Genomic DNA, 25,164 nt, shown 5'->3' on the forward strand with positions numbered 1-25,164 from the left:
CAGGCACCCCTGGTTCACATTTAAACGGCTCCTTCTGTCCTCTAGTCACCGAATGAAGCTCTGGGGCCGAGAGCACCAGGCAACACCAGGGAAGCCACCGAGTGGCAGGACCCAGCCGTGGGGACGGTGGCTGCTGATCAAGGGCCTCCCAGAGTCCCCGTGCCGGCTGCTGTGGCCACGTCCGGGCCTCAGAGATAGCCTCGATGAGACCAGCCTGCCGGCCTCAGGGTTGCCTACGTTTGTCACGGGGGACCAGACGTGGTTCAAGAACGAGCACGTGTCTGGGACAGGCCGAGACAGGCCGGTGAGCGAGCGCCTTGGGGTGAGGGAAGCCTGGGGAGGGGCCTGGAGCAGGTGCCCTGAGCGGAGCTGTGTGGGGACACACACATCCCTGCAGACCTTAAACAAGGGTGCACACCAGCCCCCACCCCACCGTTAATGCTCCCAGATGAACCCACAGATCGAGGTTGCTATAGATGCTTTGAAACGTTTTATTTACGTTTTTTTTTTAAAAGAGCAATAATTTATGCCGTGAACCGAAAAGAGTGAGATGGCGTCTTCCAGCCCCGCCTGTCGTCCCCCGGGGTGGCCTACACGGTCCGTGGTCCGCTTGGGAAGGTGACAGCGGGGCCGAGGCCAGGACCCTGGCAGGAGGAGGCCTGCACTGTGAGCAGCCGGGGGGGGGGGCACTGGGGGCTTCTTCCTGGCGACTATGAAAGGGACCCTGGCCACCGCGGTCCTGCGCGCACCCCAGCAAAGCCCCGCGGCCGCGCCAGGGCTCCGAGGTCTGCCCGCCTGTTTCCCTCCCCTGCACTGACCCCACCACTGTTTATTTTTGATTGCTTTTTTTTAAAAAATATAATTCTGTAAATGTTCCATAAAAATACTATTGCCCCTGGTCAAACGCGGGATTGTGGTTTGTAGAGTAGCTGTTCTATAAAATGTGAAAAGGTTCTCACACTGGGTGACGTAGAAAAAGGCCAGAATCTCCAGGCATCACAAAAGCCAGTACCGTGCGCGCAGCGGGAAAGCACTGCCAGATGCCGGCCAGGGCTCCCCTCCCGCGCTTCCCGTGCGGCGGCCAGGCCTGCGGGACGCGGCGTGGGCAGGACGGGTCTCCGCGCGTACGGGGAGGGCATCATGGCTTTGAGACAGACAGACAGACAGTCGACTGCTCCCAGGCCCAACGAGCCGGCCCTACCAGGGCCACCTGCTCAGCTCGAAGCACCGAAGAAACCAGCAATGCCCGGCCAGGAGCGCTGGTGGCCGCCCCGTGAGGACGCGGGCCCGCGGGCTCGGGGGCCGCCCCTCCTGCGACAACGGAGGCCCCGCCTGGTCCCCGAGGCGCACTCCCACTCTCACGCAGGCGCTGGGCCTCAGGGAGCCCGCACGGCCCCGTCCCCCGAGGCGGGAGGGCTCAGGTCCCGGGGCTGGGCTGTGCCTTCAGTTCTCGGAGAGAGACAGGGCCAGGGCCGCCTGGAAGGCCGCTTCCTCATCGATGCTGTAGTCCTGCAAGACAGGAAGTGAAGACGGGGGTGCAGCAGTGGCCTCTTGGGGCCCCAGACGGGACAGCCACATCCAGAGTCGCGGAGTCACTCTACTGACAGCCCCGAGGGATGTCAAAGTATTGCCCAGCATGGGACCCACATCTGGCTTCCCAACGTTCTTTACAGGGACACCTGACTCGGACACCTGGCTGGGACACTGGGCGCAGGCGGGTCTGTGGGAGGTGTGAGCTCCTCCTCCTCAGACACAGGTACCAGGGTTCTGAACTGAGCAGAGGGGCAGGGCATGTCCGGGGCCCCTGGCAATTAGGACGGGGTGACAGGGCTAAAAGCAAGTAGCCCCAACGGCTGGGGTGCTGGAGGGTCTGCAGGCCGCGTGGGGGGGGGGGCTGGGGGGGGAAGTGGGACAAGGTTTCTGAAACGCCACAGGTGGGAGAGGGAGGGACAAGGCCCCCCCCCTCCCCCCGGCAGCTCTTCTCCAGGCACCAGAAGGGAAGCCTGTCCCCTCCCACAGGCACTCTTAGTCCCCAGCCCACCACCATGCAAAGCCTGAGAAGAGGGCTGATGGGCCCAGTGGGGGGCGAGGTGACCAAGCAGAACAAAAGGAGGCCCTGGCGGGACTGCTCAATGCAGCTCGAGCTCCCAGGCCCTCCAGGGGCCACACATAGGTGGCCCCCGCCCCCAGAAGTCGTGCCCAGCTTCCTTCAAGCTGCTGCCTCAGGCAGGGGCACGGCGAGCTGGGTAAGAATGCAGGCAGGGGGCCGGGGCGGGGCAGGGAGAGAATGGGGCGGGGCCGCGGGCAGGGGCCAGGGCAAGGCTGGGTGCGAATGGGGCGGGGTCGCGGGCCAGGGGCGGAGCTGGGTGAGAAGGGGGCGGGGTCGCGGGCTAGGGGCGGAGATGGGTGAGAATGGGGCGGGGCCGCGGGCAGGGGCCAGGGGCGAGGCTGGGTGAGAATGGGGTGGGGCCGCGGGCAGGGGGCCAGGGGCGGAGCTGGGTGAGAACTGGGGGGGCCTGCGGGCAGGGGCCAGGGGCGGGGCTGGGTTGGAATGGGGCGGGGCCGCGGGCAGGGGCCAAGAGCTGGGCTGGGCACCTACCACAAAGGTGTCGTAGGAGAACTTGTGCCGGTGTAGCAGGTGCTGCAGGAAGTTGGCGCTCTTGTAGCTGGGGTCCCCCCAGGGCATGGCCGAGCAGATGGGGCACACCTGGAACAGAGGGCCCTACTGAGGCAGTGCTCGGGCGGGAGCAGCCCCCTCCCTGGGTCCGGGGTGGGGGCGGGGTTCCACCCACCACGCGGTTGGGGTCGCTGCGATGGTTGTCCACACAGTGCTTCAGCAGCTCCTGCTGGTCCAGGTTTCGGGCGCCACAGTAGGGGCAAGTGAAGGTGGACCTGTTGGGGACGGCGCTGGGGCGGTGGGGGGAGGTGAGTGGGGGCCACTCCCACTGCCCTCCTGGGCCCTGCCCACCCCTGGGCACCTCACCCGGCACCCCCCTCCCCAGACTCTGGGTCCCCTCCCTTCGCTCAATGTGGCTATGCCCCTGGGAGGGCATCTGTCCAACCCTGGCCTTTCTGGGGACAGCATTCCCCTGCTGGGAGGTGATTTGTGAGCCTGCGTGGCCCCTCCACAGAGGGGACACAACAGCCTCCTCTACCTCCTCAAGGGACAGCAACATGGGCCGGGAGCTGCCCCCACAAGGGACAGGGGCTCTGAGCACTTGGAGCAGGGTGCTTACCTGGGGATGGGCTGGGATGTGGGCACCACGGGGACGAATTTGGGGCAGTTGGCCATTTGCTCCTGGACCTTCATGCAGGAGGAAACATGCACCCTCATCTTGGCCAGCGTCACCTAGGAAGAGGGAGGCAGAGAAGAGGGTCGGGGTCAGGCTCCAGAGGCTGGGAGGACAGTGAGCAAGCAGGCCAGTCCCTGCCCCCGATGCTCGTGGCCCAGCAGTGCTGTGTAAGCAGCGAGAGGCTTCATTTAGGGGCCTGGTGTCTCTGCTGGAGAAGAGACACAGAGTCAGGACACCCCCCCAGCAGGCGCTCACGGCTTCAAGCCATCCGGCCACCAGCCACCAGTCAGGAACACACCTCAGCTGGGATCCCTTGGGGGCTGCAGAGGGGCAGGGGCAGTCCTTGAGGAAACCGGAAGAGCATTTATTTGGGGAAAACAGCCCTCATAACGGAAACTGATGAACAGCGTTCTCTCATAGACAAATGTGATAGAACTCCTTACCAGACTGCACCGAACCCAGCCACAGCACAATCTCCTCAGCCAGGCCCAGGTCACACACTCTGGCCAATGGGGGACACCCGGCTCAGGGCAGGGAAAAGGGGCCTCGGTGGGGATCGAGCGAATGACCGCAGAAAAGGAATAAGCACGGCCGGTAAAAGCCGCCAATCGTGACCCGTCGTCAATGCCCAAAGGCCGGGAGGAAAGGTTTCACAAATGGAAAGCTCGCTCACAGGACCGAGGGAGCAGCGAGGAGGGTGTGAGCACCCACCCCTGGGCCAGCATCCCACCCAGCTGTCCAGGGTAACCGGAGAAGGGCCTCCAACGGCAGGCAGCCTGGCTCCCAGCTCTGCTCGGGCCGCCACCGTGGCCTGCGTGTGTGGACACATTTGAGAACACGGGGGCGAAGGGCAGGGCCACTGCACACTGGAAACGATGGGAGGGCCCTGCCTGCTCTCTCTCGGAGGGGGGGAGAAGGCCTACCTGCCAGGGAAGAGGCCAAGGAGCCTCACTGCAGAACCCAGGGTGGCCCCTGCGCGCCCAGACCCTGACCTTTAGAACAAAGCAACCAGGGGCTGCTTTTTGTTGTGGTAAGTTGGTACAACCTGCCGAGCTGAGAGATTAAAGTCAAAATCCGTTCCTGGGGTTGGGCCTCTGGAAAGGCAGGCCAGGGTGGGTGACAAAGGCCACCGAGTGCCCCCAAGGGCTGGGGGCGTTCAGTACTAGAGATGCTCCCTTCCATTAGGCCTGGGGCCCCGCCCCCCTGGCCTGCACTTCCCCTAATCAGCCACACGACCACGGAAGACCTGGGGCCAGGCAGCAGGGGGTGGGGAGAGAGGGGGGGGGGGGAATGTGGCCAGGCCGCCGGAAGTGAGTGGTGCTGTGGGGGAGGGGCGGAGCAGTCCAGCCCAGTTCCTCTCTGTGGGAGAGTGGAACCAGAGCCCGCAATCGCCCCGGGAAGGCCCTGGGGGGTTGGGAGGGGGGTACCTTCTTGTTGCAGCCCCTGCAGGGCGCCTTGTAGGATGAGAGCTGCTTCTCCACGTGGGCAGCCTTGTCCACCTTCTTGGGGTCGAACGGCAGGCGGCACAGCGGGCACAGTGGGGACGGGACCTGCAGGCAAGGCTGGAGGCACTCCCCGCAGAACCTGCAGCGGCAGGGGACACCGGCCTGAGCGCGCAGGGCAGCTCCCCTCTGCCGTCAGCGGCGCGTTTCTGGCGGCGGTCACTTCTGTTCCTAAATCCTACTGACCCGACGGCTGCCCTCTGGCTAAAAAATGAGCCCAGGTCCCCTCCCAGCTGTGGGCTTCTGGGGCCCGCCGCCATACCCAGGATGCCGGTGCAGCAGTGGCCGTGGCTCCCCAGGACCCGTGCTGGCCCCCGCGGCACCGCGCCCAGCAAAAGCCCCAGCCGTGGTGGGAGAGCTCAGCCTGCCCATCTCACGGCCATGTGGTGACAGCGCCTCAGCTGCTCTGGGGACGCGGGGGCAGCGCAGAGGGCCCTGGAGACACTCCACCCACAAAATTCTCAAGAGTGAGATCATGAAAAGTTCTGGGAGAGGAAACCGCAGGGCTCCAAGGGCCAAGACTCATTGGACGAGGCAGGGCCAAAGCTGTCCAGGTTGAGTGTCACCAGCCGTGGGACGGTGCCTGAGCGTGGCGACAGAGGGGCCTTGCTTAGGCTCTTGACTGCTGAGCAGGGATCCTCACGGCCCTGGGCTCGCACTCAGGCACCCGAGGCTCTTTGCAGCCCTGAGCTCCTGGCACTGTCCTGGAGATGCCACATCACGAGGACAGCCAGGGGACACAGATGTGCTTGGGCCACGGCAGCAAGCCCTCGCGCCCCCCACCCCCTCAGTGCCGCCTGTCACTCAGGCAGGAGGAAAGCCAGGCAGTGGGAACGCCGGGGCTGGAAGACAGCCAGGGGGGCAGCAAGAAGGAACTCGATCCCAGGACCACGTCAGTCCAGCTTCTTAGGAAGCGCCATGGGGACCGCTTAGCCGTGATGCCGACCTAGAATGTGCAGATGCTGACACAGAGCCGCCACAGCCCCAGGGGAGTGAGCGCTCAGCCCCGAGACGGGGCCAGGCCCATACCCACGAGAAACACTGCAGGGCATCAGGGTGAGGCCAGCTGTCCTCTCACCTGTGTGCACCCTGCAGGCGGGGTGGGAGGGACACGGGAGGAGAGGGCTCCCCTGGGTATAGACCACTCCGCCGAGCTAAGCGGTCAGCCTTCTCCCACCTCGTTCCCAGGAAAAGGCAGCTGAGGACTCCTGCTGCCCAGGGCTGGGCCATCCTCCCACACGCTGGCATCTGGGGCGCCCCCCACCCCCCACCCCAGCTCATCAGCATCTGCACTCACACTGTACGTGAGAAGGCCCGGCTCGGCCTGAGGCCAAGAAAATTCCCAGCAGCCTTTTCCCCACAGCACCCGCCCGTCCCTTACCTCACCCGGTGCGCGCTCCCCAGGCACCCCTGGCAGGCGTGTAACGAGGCACCCACCCGCCCAGAGCTGGCGCTCTCGCCGCCTCAAGGGTCTGCTCAGCCTAATGGCCGAGGGAGGCCGCCCTCTCCACCCAGTCACTGGAGGAGAGCCCAGCTCCCATCCCAGTGGGGGCCATGGCAGCATCGCCACGAGAGCCACGAGGTGGAAACAAGCCATGTTGTCCGTGGGTGATGGACACACAGACCACAGACGTGTGAAGGCGAAGGAACCCAGGACGAGTGAAGGACTGGAGGACGCCGCCCCGGGGTGAGCCTCGGAATCACCACGCTCGGGACGTGTGGTCTATGATTCCGTTTGCGTGAAAAGTCCAGAACAGACCCACCCGTCACCCGTAGGCAGAAGGTAGACTGGTGGTTTCTGGGGCGGGGGCACCAGGGTCTGGTTGCTAACAGGGGTGAGGCTTCTTCCTGGGGAGACAGCAGGGATCGAGGGCTGACGGGGGAGGACTGCTCAACACCGCACACTCCAGGCAGCCCTGAACTGTGCACATGAGACTGAATGTCAACAAAGCTGTGAAAACACGCGTAGAAGGCAAGGCCACGGGAGCACTCGGGACGAGCCATGACCACGTCGTCAGCGGAAGGCAGGGTCCAGGGCAGGCCTGAGGGCCACGACTCCGACGAGAGATGCACAGGCTGTGTGAAGGGCACCTCTGCCAGCGGGAGGAGGCGGGGAAGCTCGGGTGTCTTGAGAAGGCACGTGGACCCCGCCTGAACCCGGCGGCTCTCTGTGATCAGCCCGCGGCCAGGTGTCCACACTGACTGTGGTGTGCTGAGCGGCGACAGGCAGTGCCCGCCACTTCCAAGGAGGTTCTGCCCGCACGTGCCCAAGGGGCCGGTGCCAAAGGGCTTGTCCACGGACAGAGCCAGCCGAGGGGTCTGCTCTCCCACACCAGACCCGCGGGCCCAACTGGAGAAGCCACACAGCCGGCACATGGACTCCAGCGGCACCTGCGATGTGTCACTTCCGCCCCAGCCTCCCGCACGCACTGGTGTGCCAGGATAGGCCAGTGTCTCAGGGGCCCAAGAAGGCAAGCAGGCCGGGCCCTCAGGCACCCGGAGCTGTCCTGAGTGGCAGAGCCCAGCTTCCACAGCCTTTTCGGATGGTGTCGATGGCTCACGTCGCGGTCCCCACGTGCAGACCCAGGTAAGCGCAGGCTCGCTGACAGCCAGGCAAGGACTCCGGGACTCTGCCCAGAGAAGCCTGCTCGCTGGTCTGGGTGCCGATGGGCAGGGGGCTGTAAGGCTCAGCAGTCCCCAGGGTCTCTAAGGTCACTGCTGTAAGAGCACTGGTTGGGGGAGGGGGCGTGGCTAAGAGGCCAGCCTGGGCCTGACCGCCTGGGCACAAACTCTGGCTTTGCCGTGACACTTGGGAACGCGGTCTCTTGTACCAAAGAAAGAATGACAGCACCTACCCCAAGAGGCCATGGCACACAGAGTACTCAAGTCTATCATTCCCTGTGTCCACCCTTAAGAGTCAGTGTTTTGCTTTTTCTAAGACCTGTGCGCATGGGCTGCTGGTGAGGACACTGAGGCGGAAGGACCGACGGACAGCGCTGGTAAGGGAATGAAAGGCGGCCAGAGGCCAGAGGGAGCCCGGGGCTGAGCTACCCAAACAGATACAGGCTGTCAGGGGACGGCATCAGAGGGTAATAAACAGCCACGAGGCTTCTGGTTCCAGATGTGACTTACTGCCCAGGATGTCCCTGGGCATGAGAAATAACCAGCTCCCTCTGGGGCTCCTGGGGAGTTCTTGGGAGCTCTGCCACAGGCCTCACTGAGGGCCTCATGACCATGAGCCCCCCACCGTGCCCTCTCCTCTTCTGTCCGGTGCTGCCCACACACGGCCACTCTCACCATCAGAACCTGTTTTGCGGAGGCAGACTGTTTACAGTTAGGTAGCTAACTGTACCAGACCAGCAGATCTTTTTTAAGGTGAAGCGTGAGCCTTTGAACCTGGGTTTATTTGCACATGTGCCTCCGCGACACCAGAGAAGCAGCTGAAGAAAAGTCAGAGACAGAACAGCCAAGAAAACAAGCCAGCGGGGAGAGCTAGGGAAGAAGTCTTTTACGAAGAAACTGTAAGAAGAGGCTCTGGCGGGACCACCTTAGACATAGGAGAGAGAGCTCAGATTCTGCCAAGAAGAACATGGGTCGGGGAGGGGGTTATAGGAGATGATGCTTCCACAGCAATCCTGTATAGGGCTGAATTCTAAAGACCACATTTTAAGAAAAGACTTACTTAGACAAAAAGAGAGAGAACACAGATTTGTGCCCACCAGGAGACTGGAATGCTGTGGCCCAGGGCTGGGTAAGTGCTGGTGCCGGGGGATGAAATCCAAAGACCAGGAGAGGCTTTCTAAAGCTGGTCCCAGGAGAAGCCTTACCGTTCTCTCAATCATGGACTAAAAAAATGCAGAACACATCTTAAAACACCCACCAGTGCTTACAAGAAAGGAGTCCTGTCCAGAGGCTGCCTCCGACAAAATGTCACAAGTGGCATGAGAAAGTGAGGCCCGGTGCCCTTCTCCCCAAGTTGGCCGTGCTCTCCTGGTGCGGGCAGGTGCCCATGCTGCCGGGGGGGGGGGGGGGGGGGGGGGGGGGGGGGGGGGGGGGGGGGGGGGGGGGGGATGGTGAAGGCTTTCTGGATCCTCACACTGTCCCAGGGTGATGAGCAGGCACACACGTGCCCCGCAGTTCCAGCTCCATCTTCGTGTCAGCAGCCTCCCAAGTTGGCTACCGTTGGTTACAAAATACTCCAGGGGAACCTACGAGCCCGGTGCACCTCCGCCCAGCACCCCCCCGGGGTGAAAGCCCCGCCTCCTCCGTAGCCTCGAGTGCTGCCAACCAAGCCCTCCCGACCCGCTCCCCGCCCTGCTAATTTCACTCAAGAGCTGTTCTATTCAGCCAGGAGAGAGTCGCAGAGTAGACCCTGATCTCGGCTCCCTTCCAACAAGGCTGGCAGCTCCGAGAAGACTTGAGCGCAGCTCTCAGCTGGGAGGAGAGCCACATCCTCCTCAGGTTTCTGTTGCTGAAACACCCTGCAGGAGGCCACTGTAGGCCCTGGTGCAGTCGGAAACCCTGGTCGCCCAGGACGGCCTGGCTGCTCAATGACGGTTAAGATTCAAGTTCTCCATCAAAACAAAAGAAAACATCGCAGGAGTCCAAACAAGCCCCTCTCCTAACTTTAGGGGAGTCCTGTCCTCTGCAGTCAAGACAAGCAGACAGCGGGTCCGAAAAGGAGTTGGTAGCAGAAACCACAAGACATTTATTTACAAATGCCAACCCCGGTCTCCGGTGGACCGGATCGAAGGCGACTGGCGCAGAGGTCGCCCTCCGTCCTCCGAGGACCCAGATAGGTCCGCGCGAGCCGTCAGCAGACCCCAGGGGCCCCGGGACCGGGCAGGGCTGCAGGTCGCCCAGCGCGCCGACCGGATGGTCGGGTCGCCCGGGACTGGCGAGCAGGAGGCTGGGCCGGGGCGAACCCGGACGGCGCTGCGCAGGGAGCCCCGCGCCCCCGCCCGAGCCCTCCGCGCGCCTGGCTCCCGGGCTGCGCCCGGCGGCCGCGGGCCTCGGGCCCCTTCCGGGGCGGGCGCGGATCCCCTCCCCGCAGCGGCGTCCCGGCCCCGCGGCCTCCCGGAGGCCGGCGCACTCACGTGTGGCCGCAGCTGCCGATGGCCACAGGCCGGTGGTACACCTCCAGGCAGATCGGGCAGCTGTACTGCGCCTCCAGGCCGCTGTCACCGCCCGCCGGCCCGCCCGGCGGCTGCCGCTGCTGAGCCGAAGCCACCAGGCTGCGGAACATCGCCATCCCGGGGCCAGGCCCGCCGCCGCCGCTGCCCCTGTTCCGGCCCGGCCCGGCCAGCTCGGAGCGTCACGGCCGCGACGGCGCCGCGCTGACGTCATCAGGGCAGCGCCCCGCCCCGGGCCCGCTCGTCAAGACCGCGGCGCCGCGGTGCTGGCGCCGTCAGCGCGCGCTCCGCCCCCAGCCGGCCGAGCGCAGTCCGGACGGCGTCCCGGTGACGTCATCAGGACGCGTCTCCTCGTCGCCGCCGCTTACTACGGTGGGACCCAGCGCCGCCATGTGCCAGGTTGGCGAGGACTACGGGGACCCGGCGCCCGAGGGACCGCCGCCGCCGCGGCCTGGGTGAGAGCCGGGCGTCCGCACCGGCCCCTCTCTTTCCCGGCGCCGTCTGCCCGGGGAGCTGCGCTCCGGGAAGCCAGGAGACGGCCGGGGGCCCGGAAGCCCTGGCGTCCCAAGCGGGGGCTGCACCTCGTTCCGCGGCACCCGGGGAGTGCCCGTGTAGCCGGCGGTGAACACCCCAGGAGGGGGCTCCCTCTGCCCGCTGGCACTTGTAATTCTGGCCGCCAGTGCGGACGGCTCCAGCGCTGACCGAACTTTCCGTAGTCGAAGAGGAGGTCGGCCTCCCTGTCGCTTCCACGCACTGGTTCCACTTCTCCCCTCCAGATCCACACGGGGCAAGCGGTGGTGTGTCATGCCTGCCTTGGCGAGATTGACAGGTGGCCTTTATGTGCTTTCCTGAGCTGGCTTTAGCAGACTAAGATACCCCCACGGCCGTCGTCTTTTTTCATACTGGTAGTTAGGGTAAGGCACAAGCCTTGGCTGGTGTGTGTACAGCTGCCCTGAAGAACTCCTCATACGCCAGGTTGGGGTGAGAAAACGGGCCGCCGCCTCCTCAGAGTCTGCCCGGAGGGAGGTCTGCAACCTGTGTTCTTGCCTCCTTCTTCCCCCCAAGCCTCCGAAGCCGCGAGCTGAAGTGTGTGAAGTGCAAGGAAGGCGTACCCGTTGTGGTGATCCGAGCCGGAGACGCCTTCTGCAGGTGAGGCGTGGAGGTGGGTGGGAGGCAGACACGGGGTGACTCGGCAGCCAGGATTGCCCCCATCTCTGTGTCTTGACCTCTTGCTTTAAAGAGCATGTAATCACCTTACTGTACTTCTAACATCGCTCCCGGTGACTCTGGTGAGTGGGGGTGGGGGTATTGGTTTGCTGCATGGGCACCCCATAATTCTCCCATTATCCAGCTCTGGATTCAGTGGCAGGAAGGTATGTGATGGCTCTTAAGGGGACAGTTGGCAGTGAGGATGAGGTGAGTTACGGGCAGGATGAGCATCTCGGGGCAGATTAGAGCATCCTGAGATCTTGGCCAGCTGCTCTGAGGGCCACTTTACTTGTGTGGGATGGAGGGAGGTTTGCAGCTTTCTTCAAGCTCTGAGGTGGGGGGGGGGGGGCGGGACTTTGGAGGGGAGCAGAGGAGGCTGATTCCCAGAGGACCTTGTTATGAACATGCTCTGTTTTCTCTGAAGCCGTCTTGTGGCCCTTGACTTGTCAGCAGTGAATCAGAGCTCCTCCAACACCTGTTCGCTTCCCCTGGGTTCACAGCACCATGAGGGCAGGACCAGGCTCCTGGTTTATCTGTGTTAATTGCTGCGGACGTTTCGTGCTTTGGGTGGGAGACGAACCTTTGTTGAATGAGTGACCAGCTCATGTTTTTAAAGTTAGTCTCCAAGAGTCTTAGACTCTACTTTCCAGAATGTTCCAAAAGGGAAACTGAAGGGACTGAGCTTTTTGTTTCTTTTTTTCCCTAAAACTTTCTCCTCCCCAGCCATCTTTTGGGAACCCAGTGGACTTGGTGTGTGCCACTAGAATATACATTTTAAGCAAAGAAGGCAAGCTTTGATCACTTAGAACATCAAAAAGTGACGATTGTTCCAGGGCACCTGGGTGGCTGTCGGTTAAGCATTCACCTTCAGCTCAGGTCATGATCTCACGGTTTGTGAGTTTGAGCCTCACATCGGGCTCTTTGCTGTCAGCACAGAGCCTGCTTTAGATCCTCCGTCCCCCCTCTCTCTCTGCCCCTCCCCTGCTTGTTCTGTCCTTCTCTCTCAGATAAGTTCTTAAAAGAAAAAATATTAAGAAGTGATAATTGTTCTAAACAGAGAAGAGGCCACAGCAGCTCCTTCTGGGCTGAGAGCTCCCCCTGCCTGTGGGCAGCGACAGGGTTCTCTTTGTGCCCCGTGAAGTGGGGAGTGAGTCAAGCATCTGTTGGTTTCGGGGGTCTGCCACGCGTGACTTTCTTGGGAGTCACTGCCCGTGGCTGGTCACCTAGGGTCCCAACATTTTATTAAACACTGAGTTGAGTTACAAAGGACCCGGGGTCACCCCTCCTTGTGGTGTCTGTTCAGCGGTGGGGGTGGGGATTGCTGTAGACATTGATGTGTCTTAATGGGAAAAAGAAAGTAGATTTAGGGGTGCAGCCCCAGGTGTGGGGCGGTTGTAACGGAGCCACCTTGCTCCCTCTTTTCAGGGTGCTGTCTTTGACCCTGACTCCCTGCTGGGCTTGCCAGGGAGCTTTCAAATGCAAGTGCCTGGGCCTCACTCTGGCACGTTCTGCCGTATTTGGCCTGAGTGATTCTAACCTGTGGCCAAGGCTGAGCACTTCTGACCTAGTGAACATGAGAACCAGCTGGGAGGTTTATCATCAACACAGATTCCCAAGGCCTGTGGTTCTGAGTGCTTTGATTCTGTAGGTTTGAAGAAGCAGCCAGGACTGTGCGCTTGGCACGAGCTTCCCAGCCTTTCTGGTCCAGGTGGGATCAGCTCATTGGGCCAGTGTGGAGCTTTGGGACGCCCCCACCACACAGCCTGTTCGGGGCTCCCCCTTCACCCAGAGGGATAGTACTTCTCCCCATGGGGGTCCCAGAAGGGACCTTCAACTCTGCTTAGGGGAGGGTCGGGCTGGCCTTGCCCTGCACTTTCCGGTGTCCGTCTGTTCTGCCAGCCGGGCCCTCCTGAGCGTTTGGGGGTGCGGGTGGCACCGGGGCTGCGAGCCCCTCGGGCATCAGTTCACACGAGTAAGGGTTGCTGGGGACCAAGGGAGGCCTCCCTCGCAGCGTGGGGCTGATCGCGGGGCAGACCCAGCTGGCGAGAGCCCCGTAAGCTTGGCTTCCCTTGGCAGTTGCTGGGCAGAGCCTTGGTCAAGATGCTTCCGGTCAAAGCCGGAAGTTGGTAAAAGAAGGGGCACGCCAGGCAGAGTCTCGGGCCGCCTCCCCGTCTGGGCGAGGAGGTGGGCCGCCCGGGCAGCGCCCCCGCAGCTGCTGCTTGCTTGTGTTGCAGGGACTGCTTCAGGGCGTTTTACGTCCACAAGTTCAGAGCCGTGCTGGGGAAGAATCGGCTCATCTTTCCAGGAGAGAAGGTAGCGTGTGGGGTGACCCCTCTGTGGGGTCCCCAGTTGGAAAGCCCAGCCCCCCCCCCCTGGGCCCCGGCTCTCAATCCCCGTGTCCCTTCCTACTGTCGTGCACGGGTGGTGGGGGAGACGGTGGACACGCTCCTGTTGGAGACGCGGTGCCCTCCAGCGACGTTCCTTCTCCCTTAGGTGCTCCTGGCGTGGTCTGGGGGGCCTTCATCCAGCTCCATGGTCTGGCAGGTCCTTGAGGTACATCCCTCCAGCATCTTCCAGGGGCCTTGCTGCTGCCCGGCTAAGCTCCAGGGTCGGGGGCCCTGCCCTGAGGGGCTCTTGCCTGGAGCTTGTGGGAGCAGCCCGCCAGCAGCCGGGACAACCGGAGGGTTCCTCGATGTGTGTACAAGAGGTGCCCGTGCTGGGGCTGCGTCTGGAGTGACCCAGCTCTGCCTCGGTTTAGTACTTTGCTGACCGTGTAGAGTCATTATCACCAGAACGGTGTCGCGGCACGGTGGAGCATCGCTTGGGGTGTTGTCAGGTCATGGGCTTCCCCCCGGTCCTGGGTGGAGGACGAGACTGTGACATAGGAGCAGGTGCCTTGGGGAACCCAAAAGGGGTCCGGCCTGGCTGGGGATGGGCAGCCTCCTTGAGAAGTTTAAGGAGAGACCCGAGTGAGCAGCGGGGCCCCCAGGTGGCTAAGTCGGGTGGGGAGCCGGAGTGAGGAAGGTGCTCTGGGTGCAGAGCTGGGCTCCAGGCGGTCGGCGGCCTGCGCAGAATGCTGGCCGCCTCGGGGGTCTTGGCCCGGGGCTGGGACACACAGACCCTGTGCGTTCCCCTAGAGGGGCTGCGGCCATGGGGGCGGTCTGTCCTAGGGCCCCCGGTGTGGTGCGTCTGGTTGGTGCTCCACTCTCGCGTCACGGCCCACTGAACCTGGCCTTTTGTCTGGCACCTGGTGGCCCCCTTCCCTCTGACTGGTAGTGCCTGGATTTTCTGCTGTTCCGTCGCACTCTCGGTGGCCAGAGGTGCTTGAGTAGGCCACTTCTCGGGGCGTAGCCAGGAGGGAGGGACTGACTCGTGAGGAGCAGGTCGTGCGGGGGCAGTGAGATACGCAGGCAGGCCACCTTGACCCACGTGGCCTCCCTGTGGGGCCTGACAGCACCTCCTCTGAATGGCCTGTCCACCCCACGTGGGGGTCAGCACCACTTCCCAGGGGGCTTCAGTCGAGGTAGAGAATGGTCTGTGCCGGGAAACTGTCCTGTGTTTTCTAACTGGGGGGCTGAGCTCCTGTCCCTTTTCTCTCCAGGGCCTGAGTCGAGATTCTGCCAAACGACTGCGTTTCGTGCCGGGGGTCATCTACGTGGATGGTGCGTGTGGCCACCCTCACCCCTACCCCGCTGCTCAGGATGAGCCCCACTCAGACAGCGGGTGCTGTGACCTTAGCAAGGCCCTGCTGGGGGCAGTTTTTGGAGACAGCACGCGTGTCCGGCCAGAAAGGCACGGTTGTCGTCTTAACACAATCCGCTTTATCAGAGTCAGGCCGGAAGGGCCCCAAGTGAGACGGAGGGGCCCCGAGAGGGATGGGCGAGTTCGCTTCCCCAGGGCCCAGTCGCTAACCTGCCCCCCGCCTTGCTCCCTTGAGATAGGCTCCCAGGTGGATCTCTGGCACTGTGGTCAGTCAGGCCTCCCCTCCCCACACCTCCCTGTGCCATGACCGTGAACCCACTGCCCGCTCTGAAAATGCTCCCCCAGGAGAACAGGTTGGCTGTTGTTCCTGCAGAAAAGCCGCATAGGATGTCTCACACGGCATTGGCCCTGTCCCGTCTCCGGCTCTTCTGTAGCCGTGACTCCTTCCCGCCTGCCGTTTTTCAGAGGGAGCGGCTTGTGGGCAGAGCCCGGAGGACAGAGCGAAAACTGTGGCTGAAATGAAGCTGATCCTGCAGACCCTCGGCTTCCCGTGGCACCTTGTCGCCTTGGAGGAGGTGGGCGGGCCTGTGTCTGATAAGGCCCCTGGAGGGTGGGCTCCTGGGGTGTACGCGAGGGGCCTGTTGAGTCGCGGCACGCAGGGGTGGGCTGGGCCTTACGCTGTCCCCCTGCCCCGGAAGGTGTTCGGTCTGTCGCCGTCGGTGCTGCGCTGCTCTGCCCAGGAGCCGGTGGGGGCCGTGGGGACCTACAAGGTGGCTGTGGACAGTTTCCTCCAGCAGCAGCACACGCTAGGGACCGAGAGGGCAGGGGGCAGCCCCAGCCCCGCCCAGGGAGAGGAGCGGCTGAGCCCGCCTGGCACCCAGGAGTCCCAGGACCCGGCGGGGCCACCGCCAGCCGCCCAGACCGAGGCTCTGTCCCGACTGTTTGGCTCCGTGAAGACGCTGACGGCCAAAGAAGAGTTTCTGCACACCCTGCGGTAAGCCCCCCGCCCGCCCGGGGTCTCGGCCTGGCTTCACCTGGACCCTGAGACCCTGTGCTCTCCAGGACGCACCTGATCCTGCACGTGGCCCGGACCCATGGCTACTCCAAGGTGATGACAGGAGACAGCTGTACCCGCTTGGCTATCAAGCTCATGACCAGCCTGGCGCTGGGCAGAGGGGCCTTTCTCGCCTGGGACACGGTACGCGGGTGCAGGCCTTTCAGGGACCCTGTTGGCCCCTGTCACTTGGAAGTAGTGTCGAGAGTCAGCCCCGGGGTCTCCCTCGCGGAGCGGGGAAGGAGGGACTCGAGCCCGTCTGGTGGGGGTGGTGAGGGACGTGCCCCCGCCCCCCGCAGGGCTTCTCAGATGAGCGTCACGGTGACGTGGTGGTGGTGCGGCCCATGCGCGACCACACGCTGAAGGAGGTCGCTTTCTACAACCGCCTGTTTGCTGTGCCCTCCGTCTTCACCCCCGCCATCGATACCAAGGTGAGCTGCGGGACCTGGGCGGGCCCCCGCCCTTCGGCATGGGGTCAGAGGTCACCGGCACCCCTCGGTGACCTGAGCCGTGTCCACACTGGCTCTCAGACCTCAGTGTTAACAGCAGCGTGCCCGGCATTCTGGGAGCAGACGCAGGGCACTCCCCCGCAGTGCGGAGGTGGACTGCTGTCCTCCAGGAAGAGGGGGTGTGCCGGGGGGCGGTAGGTGGCTGGCCCCCAGGTGCCTGCGTCTCTGGGAAGGGCTCGCAGGTGTAGGACGGGCAGGACTGATCTTGGAGAAATCTGACGGCACGATCTGTGAGAGCCACTGCGTTCAGCAACCGGGACGCTTCAGAGGCGGGTGCTCCGGCCGACTCCAGCCCTGACGTGGCGCTCGTGGGGGCTGCCAGCGTGAAGCTGTGGCCCCTCGGCCCGGCCTGGGGCGCCACTCCTGCGGCCCTCATCTGATTCCCCTTAGGCCCCCGAAAAGGCCAGCGTCCACCGCCTGATGGAGGGCTTCCTGCTCCGGCTGCAAGCCCAGTTCCCATCTACCGTCAGCACCGTGTACAGGTGCGTGTGCGCGCGTGTGCACGAACCCCCGTGCCGGGGTCGGGTTGTGGGAGCGGAGCCCCAGCCTGACGGTGCCTCGCGCCCTGTCTGCCACACCCTCAGGACGAGTGAGAAGCTGGTCAAGGCCCCCCGCGATGGCTGTGCCGCCGGCCCCCGCTGCCTGCTCTGTATGTGCACGCTGGACGTCGACGCTGCTGGTCCGTGTGGAGGGGGAGGAGCCCCGGCAAGTGGGAGGCGGGGTCCGGTCCCCAGCAGATTCTCAGCTTTTCTTTGCCTGCAGACAGCGCCACGGCTTTCGGGGCCCAGACCTCCAGTTTCTCCCAGACGCAGCCCCCCACCCCACGGGCTGGGGCTGGAGCATCCACAGAGGTGGGCGGCGCCCAGAACCGCTGCCAGGGTGCTGGGCCCTGCGGGAGGTAAGGCCCGCCCTGTCCTGCCACCACGGCCGGCCCCACGCAGCTCCACGCAGCTGTCCAGGGCGGGGGGTGGCACTTCCAGGGCCCGGGCGAGGTGGTCACGTACAGCTCTGCTCCCGCAGGGAGGACTCCCGAGCCCGCGTCATCGAGCAGCTGTGCTATGGCTGCCGTGCGAACATGAAGGATGTGGTGAGTGGTTCCCGCCCACGGGTGGTGACAGGAGAGGTCCACCCCCGGGGCTCTGTGCCTCACGGCCCCTCACCCACGGCGGTGCTCTCTGTCACAGCCCTCCTTGGACCTCCTGCCACCCTACATCTTGGCCGAGGCCCAGCTCCGCAGCCAAAGGTACTGGCTAGCCACACAGCTGGGGGAGCCCCCTTTGTGTGTGTGTGTGTGTGTGTTGCGGGGGGGCTGGTGGGGAGGGTCCTTCTGGGCCTCTGCACCTGGCGGCAGGTTCCCAGCGTGTGGCTTCCCCCAGGGCCTCGCAGGAGATCCAGGAGTATCTGGTGGAGAACGGCGCTGGGGAGACGCACACGGCCGAGAGCTGAGCCTGGGGCCGCCAAGAGCCGGGGGCGCGGATCGCATAAATAAAAATACTTTTAATTAGAAAACCCTACAGTACTCGTGGGGAGGGGAAGGCTGGACGCTCCAGCCCCAGCCCAGCGTGCCGGCCGCGTGGGGCCCTCGGGGAGGAGGAGGCGCCCTGAGCCGGGCGGGGGAGGGGCCATAGCTTCCTAGCTTCCTTCCTTCCTTCCTTCTCTCCTTCGTTCCGGCAGCAGCATCGGGGCCCGGCGGTCTGCCGGGCGGCTCCTTCCTGCCTGGGTGCGGGGCCCCGGCTCCTACTCCTTCTCGCGGGTCCACTTGATCATGGTCTCGGGCGAGCGGTACAGGAAGATGAGCTTGGCGTAGAGCTCCTCCTCCAGCTCCAGCTCGCGCGTCTCCCGCACCAGGAAGATGTCCTGGCAGAGCTTGAGGATGCGGTCCACGCAGGGCAGCTCCTCAAACATGATGGAGTGGGAGATCTCGCTGAAGAAGCCACGCACGAACTTGCCGATGACCAGCACGATGGACACGTAGAGCCCCATGATCCTGCCGGGCGGGGGCGGGGGTGGGCTGAGTCCTGGGCCACGGAGGCTGCAGCCACCGCCGCCCATCCGCCTTTGCGCGCAGCACACTCACCCGTAGCCGGCCAGGAAGCCGAGGCTGGGCGGGCTGACCTTGTCGCTGAAGATGACCATGGGGAGCAGGTTGCATTCAGCCTGGCAGTCCTGCAGCTCGATGACCCACCACTCCAGGAAGCCGGCGGCCCCCGAGCCCACGCGCTCCCTCCGCAGCTGGATGCGCACTCCGAGGTAGTCGGTCTCCTCGTCTGGGGCAGAGCCAGGTTCCGTCAGGGCCCCCACCCTTGCCCGGGGTGGCGCCAACCCCCCACTCGCATGCACTCGCTGTCACACACTCACTGGGCTGCAGCTGCTTCACGGGGTTGGCCTCGGGCCCGTTGGGAGCACGGATGTACTTTGGGAAGAGATTGGGGATGACCCTGCGGGGAGAAGGGGCGGGAGTCAGGCCCAGCGCCCCCTCCCCCACTCACACCGACGGTACCAGGTGCCCTCGGGCAGGCCCGGCCCCCAGCGCCCCCTCCCCAACTCACACCGACAGGTCCCAGGTGCCCTCCGGCAGGCCCCGCCCCCCAGCGCTCTCCCCCACTCACACCGACTGGTCCGAGGTGCCCTCCAGCAGGCTGGCCAGCTGCCTCCGCTCGCTGCTATTGGCAGCCAGGTCCAGGGTGTGCTTCTCGTTGGTGTATTCCACGGTGCCGCCCTTGGCCAGGTCCCTACGGGCCAGGACACGGCGTGACCCACGGCGGGCCGCACCCCACCCGGGTCCTGCCCCAGCCCGGGCCGCACCTCTGGAAGTTCCAGGTGAAGCGCAGGGTGATGTCGGCGGTGCCGTTGTACAGCTCCCGCTTCATCTGGGCCCGGCTGGGTGGGCTGATGCGCCACAGCGCCCCGGAGCTGCCCTCGATCTGCGCCGTGACGATGTCCTCGGGGCTGTACTGGCTGATGAACTGCATGGCCAGCTGGGCCCAGGGGGCACTTGAGCGAGCGGCAGCCCCCTCCACCCCGCCCCCCGCCCCCGCAGGTGCAGCCCGGGGCCCACTCACAGGGTTCGGGTCGAAGTGTCGGGACAGCTCCTCATAGGCCTGTTGCGTGAAGGGCACGATGGACGGCTGCTGCGCGCTCATGGTGAACAAGGGCTGCGGTGGGGGGACGGTGTGACGCTGCAGGGAGCCCCTGGGCCCCCGGCCGCCAGCGCCGCGTGGAACTCTAAAGACGAGTGGTGTGGGACTGGCCCACCGTCCTGCTCCCCGGCCGGGACAGACCGGTGGCTCACCTCGTAGCCACCCAGCTTGAGGGTGACGGTGACGTCGATCGGCTGGTTGACGACGCCGACCACGGAGCGCACCAGGGACATAAAGAGCAGAGGGAACCAGATGATGGCCACGAGGAACAGGATGATGAGCCCGCCCATGCCGTACTTGACCACCTTCTTCTTCTTCTGCCCCTTGGGCTGCGGGTATTTCTGGGGGGCGGGGTGTGGGTCAGGGCCTCAGCTCTGCCTGCCCCCCCCGCCCCGTCCCGGACCCCCACCCCCTGCTGCTCCGGGGGCCGTCCTCACGCGGCCACAGCCTGGAACAGCACTTAGCGTGGCCTCTGCGTGCACAGACACCGGCCAAGTACAGCCGAGAACCCAGAAACAGACCCTCGCGCCGACAGAGGAAAGGATAGGCTCGTCAACGGTTGTGCTGGGACAAACGGACACCGACACACCAGAGAGATGGGACGGTCAGTAAAACTCCCAGGGGCAAAGTTTCATTCCTCAGGATCTGGTGAGAGATTCTCGGACCTCACAAGAGCACCAGCAGAAAACTGGACGTCAGAGAAAGACTCCTGTGTTTCAGGGGAGGGGGAGAGACCGTGGAGAGAGAGCCCGCAGAACGGGAGGCTTCGGGGCAAATCCTGCCTGAGAGGGGCTATAGCGTCCAGAACAGAAGTTCTTGTAAGTCAACGATAAGACGACAGACAACCCAGGGACGCAAGGGGCAAAGCAGACGACCGACAGGCACGGGAGAAGAGTGTCACCGTCACGAGCCATCAGGGCCACCAGAACCAAGACTGCACTGAGGCGGTCACCTCTCAGTCACAAGTGCTGGCGAGGACGTGGGGAGACCGGCAGCCCCCACGCCGCAGAGGGGGGGAGCGGGGCGGCCGAGGGGCTGAGGCATCCACAGCAACACTCGCTGCGATCAACAAAACAGAAGCCCAGCCTCCTTCACAGTTTGGAATGGTGGCGTAAGAAAGGTGGCTCAGTCACGTGATAAAAAGCTGCTCGGCCACGAAAACCCCAAGTCCTGACACAGGCCACGTGGACGGCGCTTTGAACCCCCTAGAACAAAAGAAGCCGGAACCGGGCTATGGGGCACGTGACTGCATGTGCACGAACCTTCTGGAACAGGCAAATCCCTGCAGCGAGGGGTTCTTGCTGGAGCGCTGGGCCGGGTTTAGACCCGAGGGGACAGTGGCACAGCTCGGTGACCGTGCTATGCGTCGCTGAGTTGTACAGGTGGATGGGGCAGGTTCTGCGCCCACTGTCCCCCAGTAAAGCTGCTAACGGGACCTCGGCTGATACTTGGTGCCCAAGACCAGAGGCCAGGCCTCTTCTGGGTATTTGCTCAGACCGCGGTCAGCTGCCTGTTCCCAACAGGGTCAAGTTCACCATTCCCTGTAAGAGGCACCTTCTGGCCTCATGTGGTCGTGGGTTGGCAGCCCCCAGGTGAGGGGTGGGGGGGACCACCAGCACCACCTGGTTGTCGTGTGGCCCATCTGCCCCAGTGGGGAGCGACCAGTGTCCCTCACTACCCGCCTTAGGCCCGGGCACCTTCTCGGTCTCTCGGCTGCACTTGATGATGAAAATGTTGGCGTAGATGTCCTCCACACACATCCAGCTGGAGAGGGACAGCGTGGTGTCCGTCCACACCCAGTCCATCACGGCCCGCAACTCCACCAGGAACGGCACGAGCCGGAAACTGCCGGGGGCGGGCACCATCAGGACAGCCCGCGGGAGACCGCCCCGCTCCCGGCGCCCCGCGCCCGCCCACACTCACCCCTGGAAGAGGAAGAGGTTGAGGTGGTTGTACTTCTTGGTGAGGAAGTTGCCCAGGATGCGGGTGGGGTAGCCGCAGCGGATCTGGTAGGCGGACAGGGCGAAGTAGACGCACTTGACGAAGTACCACAGCTGGGCCACTGCGTTCTGGCTGAACATCCTGCAGGGGCAGGAAGGCCAGGTCAGGGCGCCCTGCCCGAGGCCGGAGCCCCAAGGTCTCCGGGCCCAGCGCCGGCCCGGCCAGACACCCACCTCTCGGTGACCGCGGGCAGAATGAGGAACATCCAGAGGTGGATGGCCAGCACCAGGACCACCTGGAAGGCCAGCTTGCCCAGCACGGTCTTGCGGAGGTAGAGGGCGCGGTCGATGACCATGGTGCTGAACTGGATGAGCAGCATGACCAGGAAGGCCTCGGGCACCTGGTCGTCTGACAGTGAGGACGTGATGTCTGTGGCTGCCGAGTGTTTCTGTGCCGGGAGAGCAGAGGTCAGGGGGGGGTGGGGGGAGTGGGGTGGTGGCGGGAGGGGTGGGGTGGTGGCAGGGGGGTGGGGGTTGGGCTCTGTGCTCACCCCAAAGGCCCAGAAGCCAAAGATGATGATGATGAAGTCAACGACGTCGGCCAGGAACATGAGAGCGTAGACGTCGGTGGCCGCGCGGTACTGGGTGTGCAGGATGTCGTGGAAAAAGCAATGCAGGGGCCGGTACACGCTCTGGGCCCTGCCGGCGGCGGTGGGCTCAGTGCGCGGCGCCCCCAGCTGCGCCCTCCCACCCGCCCTGGCCCGGGGGCTGCCGCGGTCACTCACAGGGCCAGGCAGCAGCTCTGCAGTCGGTGCCCCAGGGCTCTCGCCCTTTCCCGGGGGCGACTCCACCTCTCGCTCCCCGGGGCCGCCGCCACGCCTTCTGTGGGAGCAGCCACTGCTGACGGGAGCCCCGGGGGTGCCGGGCCCAGCTCCGACTCCCGGCCACCCCGAGACCACCCCCCAGGGGGCTGGATCACCCCGCTTGACGGACCAGCAGGCTGGGATGAACACAGAGACGTCCCCAGGTCGCTGGCAGTGGGCCAGCCGGGGCTGCGTCACCTGCCACGCAGGGCAGGCCAGGAACGCGGCGGGGGCCACGGCTCCAGGTGGGAACCCGCTGGGCCACAGTGGCCGTGGAGGGACAGGGCCGTCGTACCAACGGCTGTGGGCTCCACAGGCTCTGTGCTCTCCCTTCTCCTCTTCCTGAAACGCAGGCTGATGGGCTTTGGGTCTCGGGGCTTGGGCTCCACGGGAGCCTCTGGGGGCCCCTCCCCTGCTTCCGCCTGCATGTGGTACTGGGCGAGGGCCCCAGCCACCCCTGGTTCTCCCTGGGGTCCTGGTGACGTCGGCTCCTCCTCAACCCCCTTCTTCCCAGTGCCGCGGTCGTGGTCCTTGGAGAGTTGGTCCCCTTCATGGTCCCAGAGGCCGTAGCACTGCAGGGGGGTGGGGGCGGAGAGAGGTGAGGAGGCTGGCGTGGCCGTACCCCGGGACCCGCAACATCCAGGCTTGCCTCCCGGCAGGTGGGGTGTGCGCCGGGAGGTGCCCGCCTGCCGCCCCCGGCGACGCACCAGCAGCTGGGAGCGGTGGAAGAACAGGGCCATGAGCTGTACTAGGTCGTACTTGACGTAGCCGTCGGTCTTCTCCAGGCCCAGGATCCGTGGCGGGAAGTACGGCTTGTTCTCGTAGCGCCGGAGCACCGCGTGGGTGTTCCAGGGGAAGAAGCCAAACTGGAACAGGTACTTGGTGACCACGGTCACCTGCAGGGGAGGAGGCTCAGCATGGCACGGCCAGAACTCCCTCTCCCCCGCCCCCCTGGGCCGCGGCCCACCTCGGTGAAGACGATGGCCGTCATCCAGAAGCGCTTGCTGGGCCTCGGGATGGACAGCATGGCCCACAGGAAGACGAGCACGGGCAGCACCAGGGAGGTGGCCGAGGCGGTGACCATGTGGTTGAGGATGATGACGAAATAGCAGAGCAGCTCCGAGTGGGCGGCCACGCACTGGTAGGCGGCCTGCAGCAGCCGCAGCGCCCGGCCCTGCCTCGCTTCGAACTGCTGGGCCTCCTCCAGCTCCTGGATGTGCAGGTGCCTGCGGGGAGGCCGCGCCCAGGCCCTCTCGCACCAGCGCCCGTCGCCCCCCCGGCACCCCCCACCGGCCGCCCCGGGCACCGACCTGTTGAGGAGCAGCTCGCTGGCGGTGCGGGTCCGGGTGGAAGCACCGGCGGAAAGCTCCCGGGAGCTGTGCAGGGAAGCCCCGGGCTCGGCCGTCACATCCTCGCCGCTGCTGCGGGCGTTGCACCCCGTGCTCAGGGGGCCGCCGGTGGCCTCCGTGGCGGCGCTCAGTGGCTCCTGGGCCCCCGGCCCACTACGGGAGGCGAGGGCGGTCACAGAGAGGCAGCCCCGCCCTCTGCTCTGCCCTGGCTCTGGGTCCTGGTCCGTGCGCCCACAGCGGGGCGGCTCTGCCCGAGTCCGCCGGGTCCCGGCCGCCTCTTGAGCCCCGCCAGCCCACACCCACCTTGCCGCCGCGCCGGGTGCGTCTCGGGCCCCCGAGGAGCCTGGTGGTGCGGCCTCCACGCCCCTGGCATACAGCTGGTCCAGCAGGCCCCGGTGTACCTCTTCGCCCTGCGGGGCAGCGAGAGGCTCAGGGTGGCAGTTCCCCAGCGAGGGGCCGGCCCGGGACTCGGGGGTGTGGGCGCGCGCACTCACCCTGAGCAGCGCCTGCGTGTACAGGTAGCGCTCGGCGCGCAACACGTCACTCATGGCGCGGTGGTGCCGCGTGAAGGTGCGCAGCCAGTCCGTCAGCCCGTCCACCAGCGCCTGCCCCAGCACCCACAGAAACTGCACGGCGCTCAGCACCCGCTGCATCACGTGGCTGTGGCCTGCGGCGGGGGCAGGGGAGAGGGGCGCTGCAGAGGCTGCCGGTGGGAGGCCCCCCGCCCCCCCCGGTCTCTGGGCGCACCCACGCACCAGCCGCCTCTTGGTCTGGGCCCTCCGCCGGCTCCGCCTCCGCCCCCGGGCCGCCTCCTGGGCACAGGTGTGTGTGCTGGTCAGCGCCTTGCGGCCCCGTGGCCCCCGGCGCCCGCCCCGCACGCCCCAGACTCACCCGCGGGCGGCTGCCCTGCCTGCTCCTGCCTCGCCTGCTCCTCCCGCTGCTTCCTCAGCACCGTCTGCGCGTTGGTCACCCATGCCTGGTACGCCAGCTGTGGGCCGGGTCCTCGGGGTCAACACCCTGCCTCCCGGGACGTCGGGTCCCGCTCAGCCCACCTCAGAGCTCCCGGGGAGCTTGGGACCAGGCCGGGCTGGGGGCCTTCGGCTAGCTCCCTGCTTCAGGGTGGGTGGGAAGCGGGTCCCGTGGGGCTGTGCCGTGGGGGCAGGGCACGTGGCCACACCCTGCACGCGTGGTTGGCATTCGGTGCCAGGGCCACTTCCTGCAAACTGAGGACCCAGGGGTAGGCGAGCGACCCCACCGTTTTCCAGCAAACACGCACAACCCTTCTCAAGTCCTGGACGCTCAGCGGCGACGTCAGGAGACCGTGGACGGAGGCCCACGGAACCGCCGCCTGTGACCTGTGCGCCCCACGGCCTGTGTGTGCCTGTGACCTGTGGGCTCTGGAGGTCTGAACGGATCGGGGCAGGCTGGCTAGAGAGAGTCTCTCCTCCCCCCGCGCCCGACGGACAGGGGA

The 25,164-nt window shown here is 65.1% G+C and overlaps 3 protein-coding genes across 10 annotated transcripts in view; 1 reads left to right on the forward strand and 2 right to left on the reverse strand.

The window, feature by feature from the left end:
* Window positions 1-477: 477 nt before the first annotated feature.
* On the reverse strand, window positions 478-10,211 carry RNF166 (ring finger protein 166). Of its 6 annotated transcripts, none has more exons than XM_043599874.1 (6): window positions 9,892-10,211; window positions 4,721-4,877; window positions 3,237-3,349; window positions 2,793-2,907; window positions 2,600-2,707; window positions 478-1,509 (listed from the first exon to the last, which is right to left on the reverse strand). In XM_043599874.1, the coding sequence occupies exons 1-6, from the start codon at window positions 10,044-10,046 to the stop codon at window positions 1,444-1,446; spliced, it is 714 nt and encodes a 237-aa protein (XP_043455809.1). In that variant the 5' UTR covers window positions 10,047-10,211; the 3' UTR covers window positions 478-1,443. The 6 variants fall into 6 exon arrangements, with proteins under 6 accessions (XP_043455809.1, XP_043455807.1, XP_043455808.1 ...); XM_043599872.1 differs by lacking the exon at window positions 9,892-10,211 and adding an exon at window positions 5,058-6,104; XM_043599873.1 differs by having other exon boundaries at window positions 2,600-2,907; window positions 9,892-10,120.
* A 35-nt stretch (window positions 10,212-10,246) lies between these two features.
* Window positions 10,247-20,976, forward strand: CTU2 (cytosolic thiouridylase subunit 2). Of its 3 annotated transcripts, XM_043599869.1 has the most exons (15): window positions 10,278-10,382; window positions 10,993-11,076; window positions 13,371-13,449; window positions 13,630-13,689; window positions 14,738-14,798; window positions 15,304-15,413; window positions 15,537-15,832; window positions 15,901-16,036; window positions 16,192-16,323; window positions 16,792-16,883; window positions 16,986-17,080; window positions 17,164-17,299; window positions 17,422-17,488; window positions 17,586-17,644; window positions 17,778-20,976. In XM_043599869.1, the coding sequence occupies exons 1-15, from the start codon at window positions 10,318-10,320 to the stop codon at window positions 17,845-17,847; spliced, it is 1,542 nt and encodes a 513-aa protein (XP_043455804.1). In that variant the 5' UTR covers window positions 10,278-10,317; the 3' UTR covers window positions 17,848-20,976. The 3 variants fall into 3 exon arrangements, with proteins under 3 accessions (XP_043455803.1, XP_043455804.1, XP_043455805.1); XM_043599868.1 differs by having other exon boundaries at window positions 10,247-10,382; window positions 15,304-15,832; window positions 17,778-17,910; XM_043599870.1 differs by lacking the exons at window positions 10,278-10,382; window positions 10,993-11,076; window positions 13,371-13,449; window positions 13,630-13,689; window positions 14,738-14,798 and adding an exon at window positions 14,807-14,928 and having other exon boundaries at window positions 17,778-17,910.
* Window positions 17,879-25,164, reverse strand: part of PIEZO1 (piezo type mechanosensitive ion channel component 1) — a 53,692-nt gene continuing 46,406 nt past the window's right edge. The window contains 19 exon segments of the mRNA XM_043599878.1: window positions 17,879-18,388; window positions 18,479-18,668; window positions 18,760-18,839; window positions 19,011-19,133; window positions 19,207-19,379; window positions 19,464-19,556; window positions 19,694-19,882; window positions 21,239-21,386; window positions 21,465-21,623; window positions 21,716-21,930; window positions 22,033-22,180; window positions 22,267-22,916; window positions 23,052-23,240; window positions 23,312-23,570; window positions 23,655-23,846; window positions 23,997-24,103; window positions 24,188-24,360; window positions 24,449-24,505; window positions 24,585-24,681. Of these exon segments, the coding sequence (XP_043455813.1) occupies window positions 18,139-18,388; window positions 18,479-18,668; window positions 18,760-18,839; window positions 19,011-19,133; window positions 19,207-19,379; window positions 19,464-19,556; window positions 19,694-19,882; window positions 21,239-21,386; window positions 21,465-21,623; window positions 21,716-21,930; window positions 22,033-22,180; window positions 22,267-22,916; window positions 23,052-23,240; window positions 23,312-23,570; window positions 23,655-23,846; window positions 23,997-24,103; window positions 24,188-24,360; window positions 24,449-24,505; window positions 24,585-24,681 (3,492 nt within the window). The 3' untranslated portion in view covers window positions 17,879-18,138.

The sequence above is a fragment of the Prionailurus bengalensis genome, chromosome E2 (genome assembly GCF_016509475.1).
Source record: "Prionailurus bengalensis isolate Pbe53 chromosome E2, Fcat_Pben_1.1_paternal_pri, whole genome shotgun sequence".
In the NCBI taxonomy this organism is placed as follows: domain Eukaryota; kingdom Metazoa; phylum Chordata; class Mammalia; order Carnivora; family Felidae; genus Prionailurus; species Prionailurus bengalensis.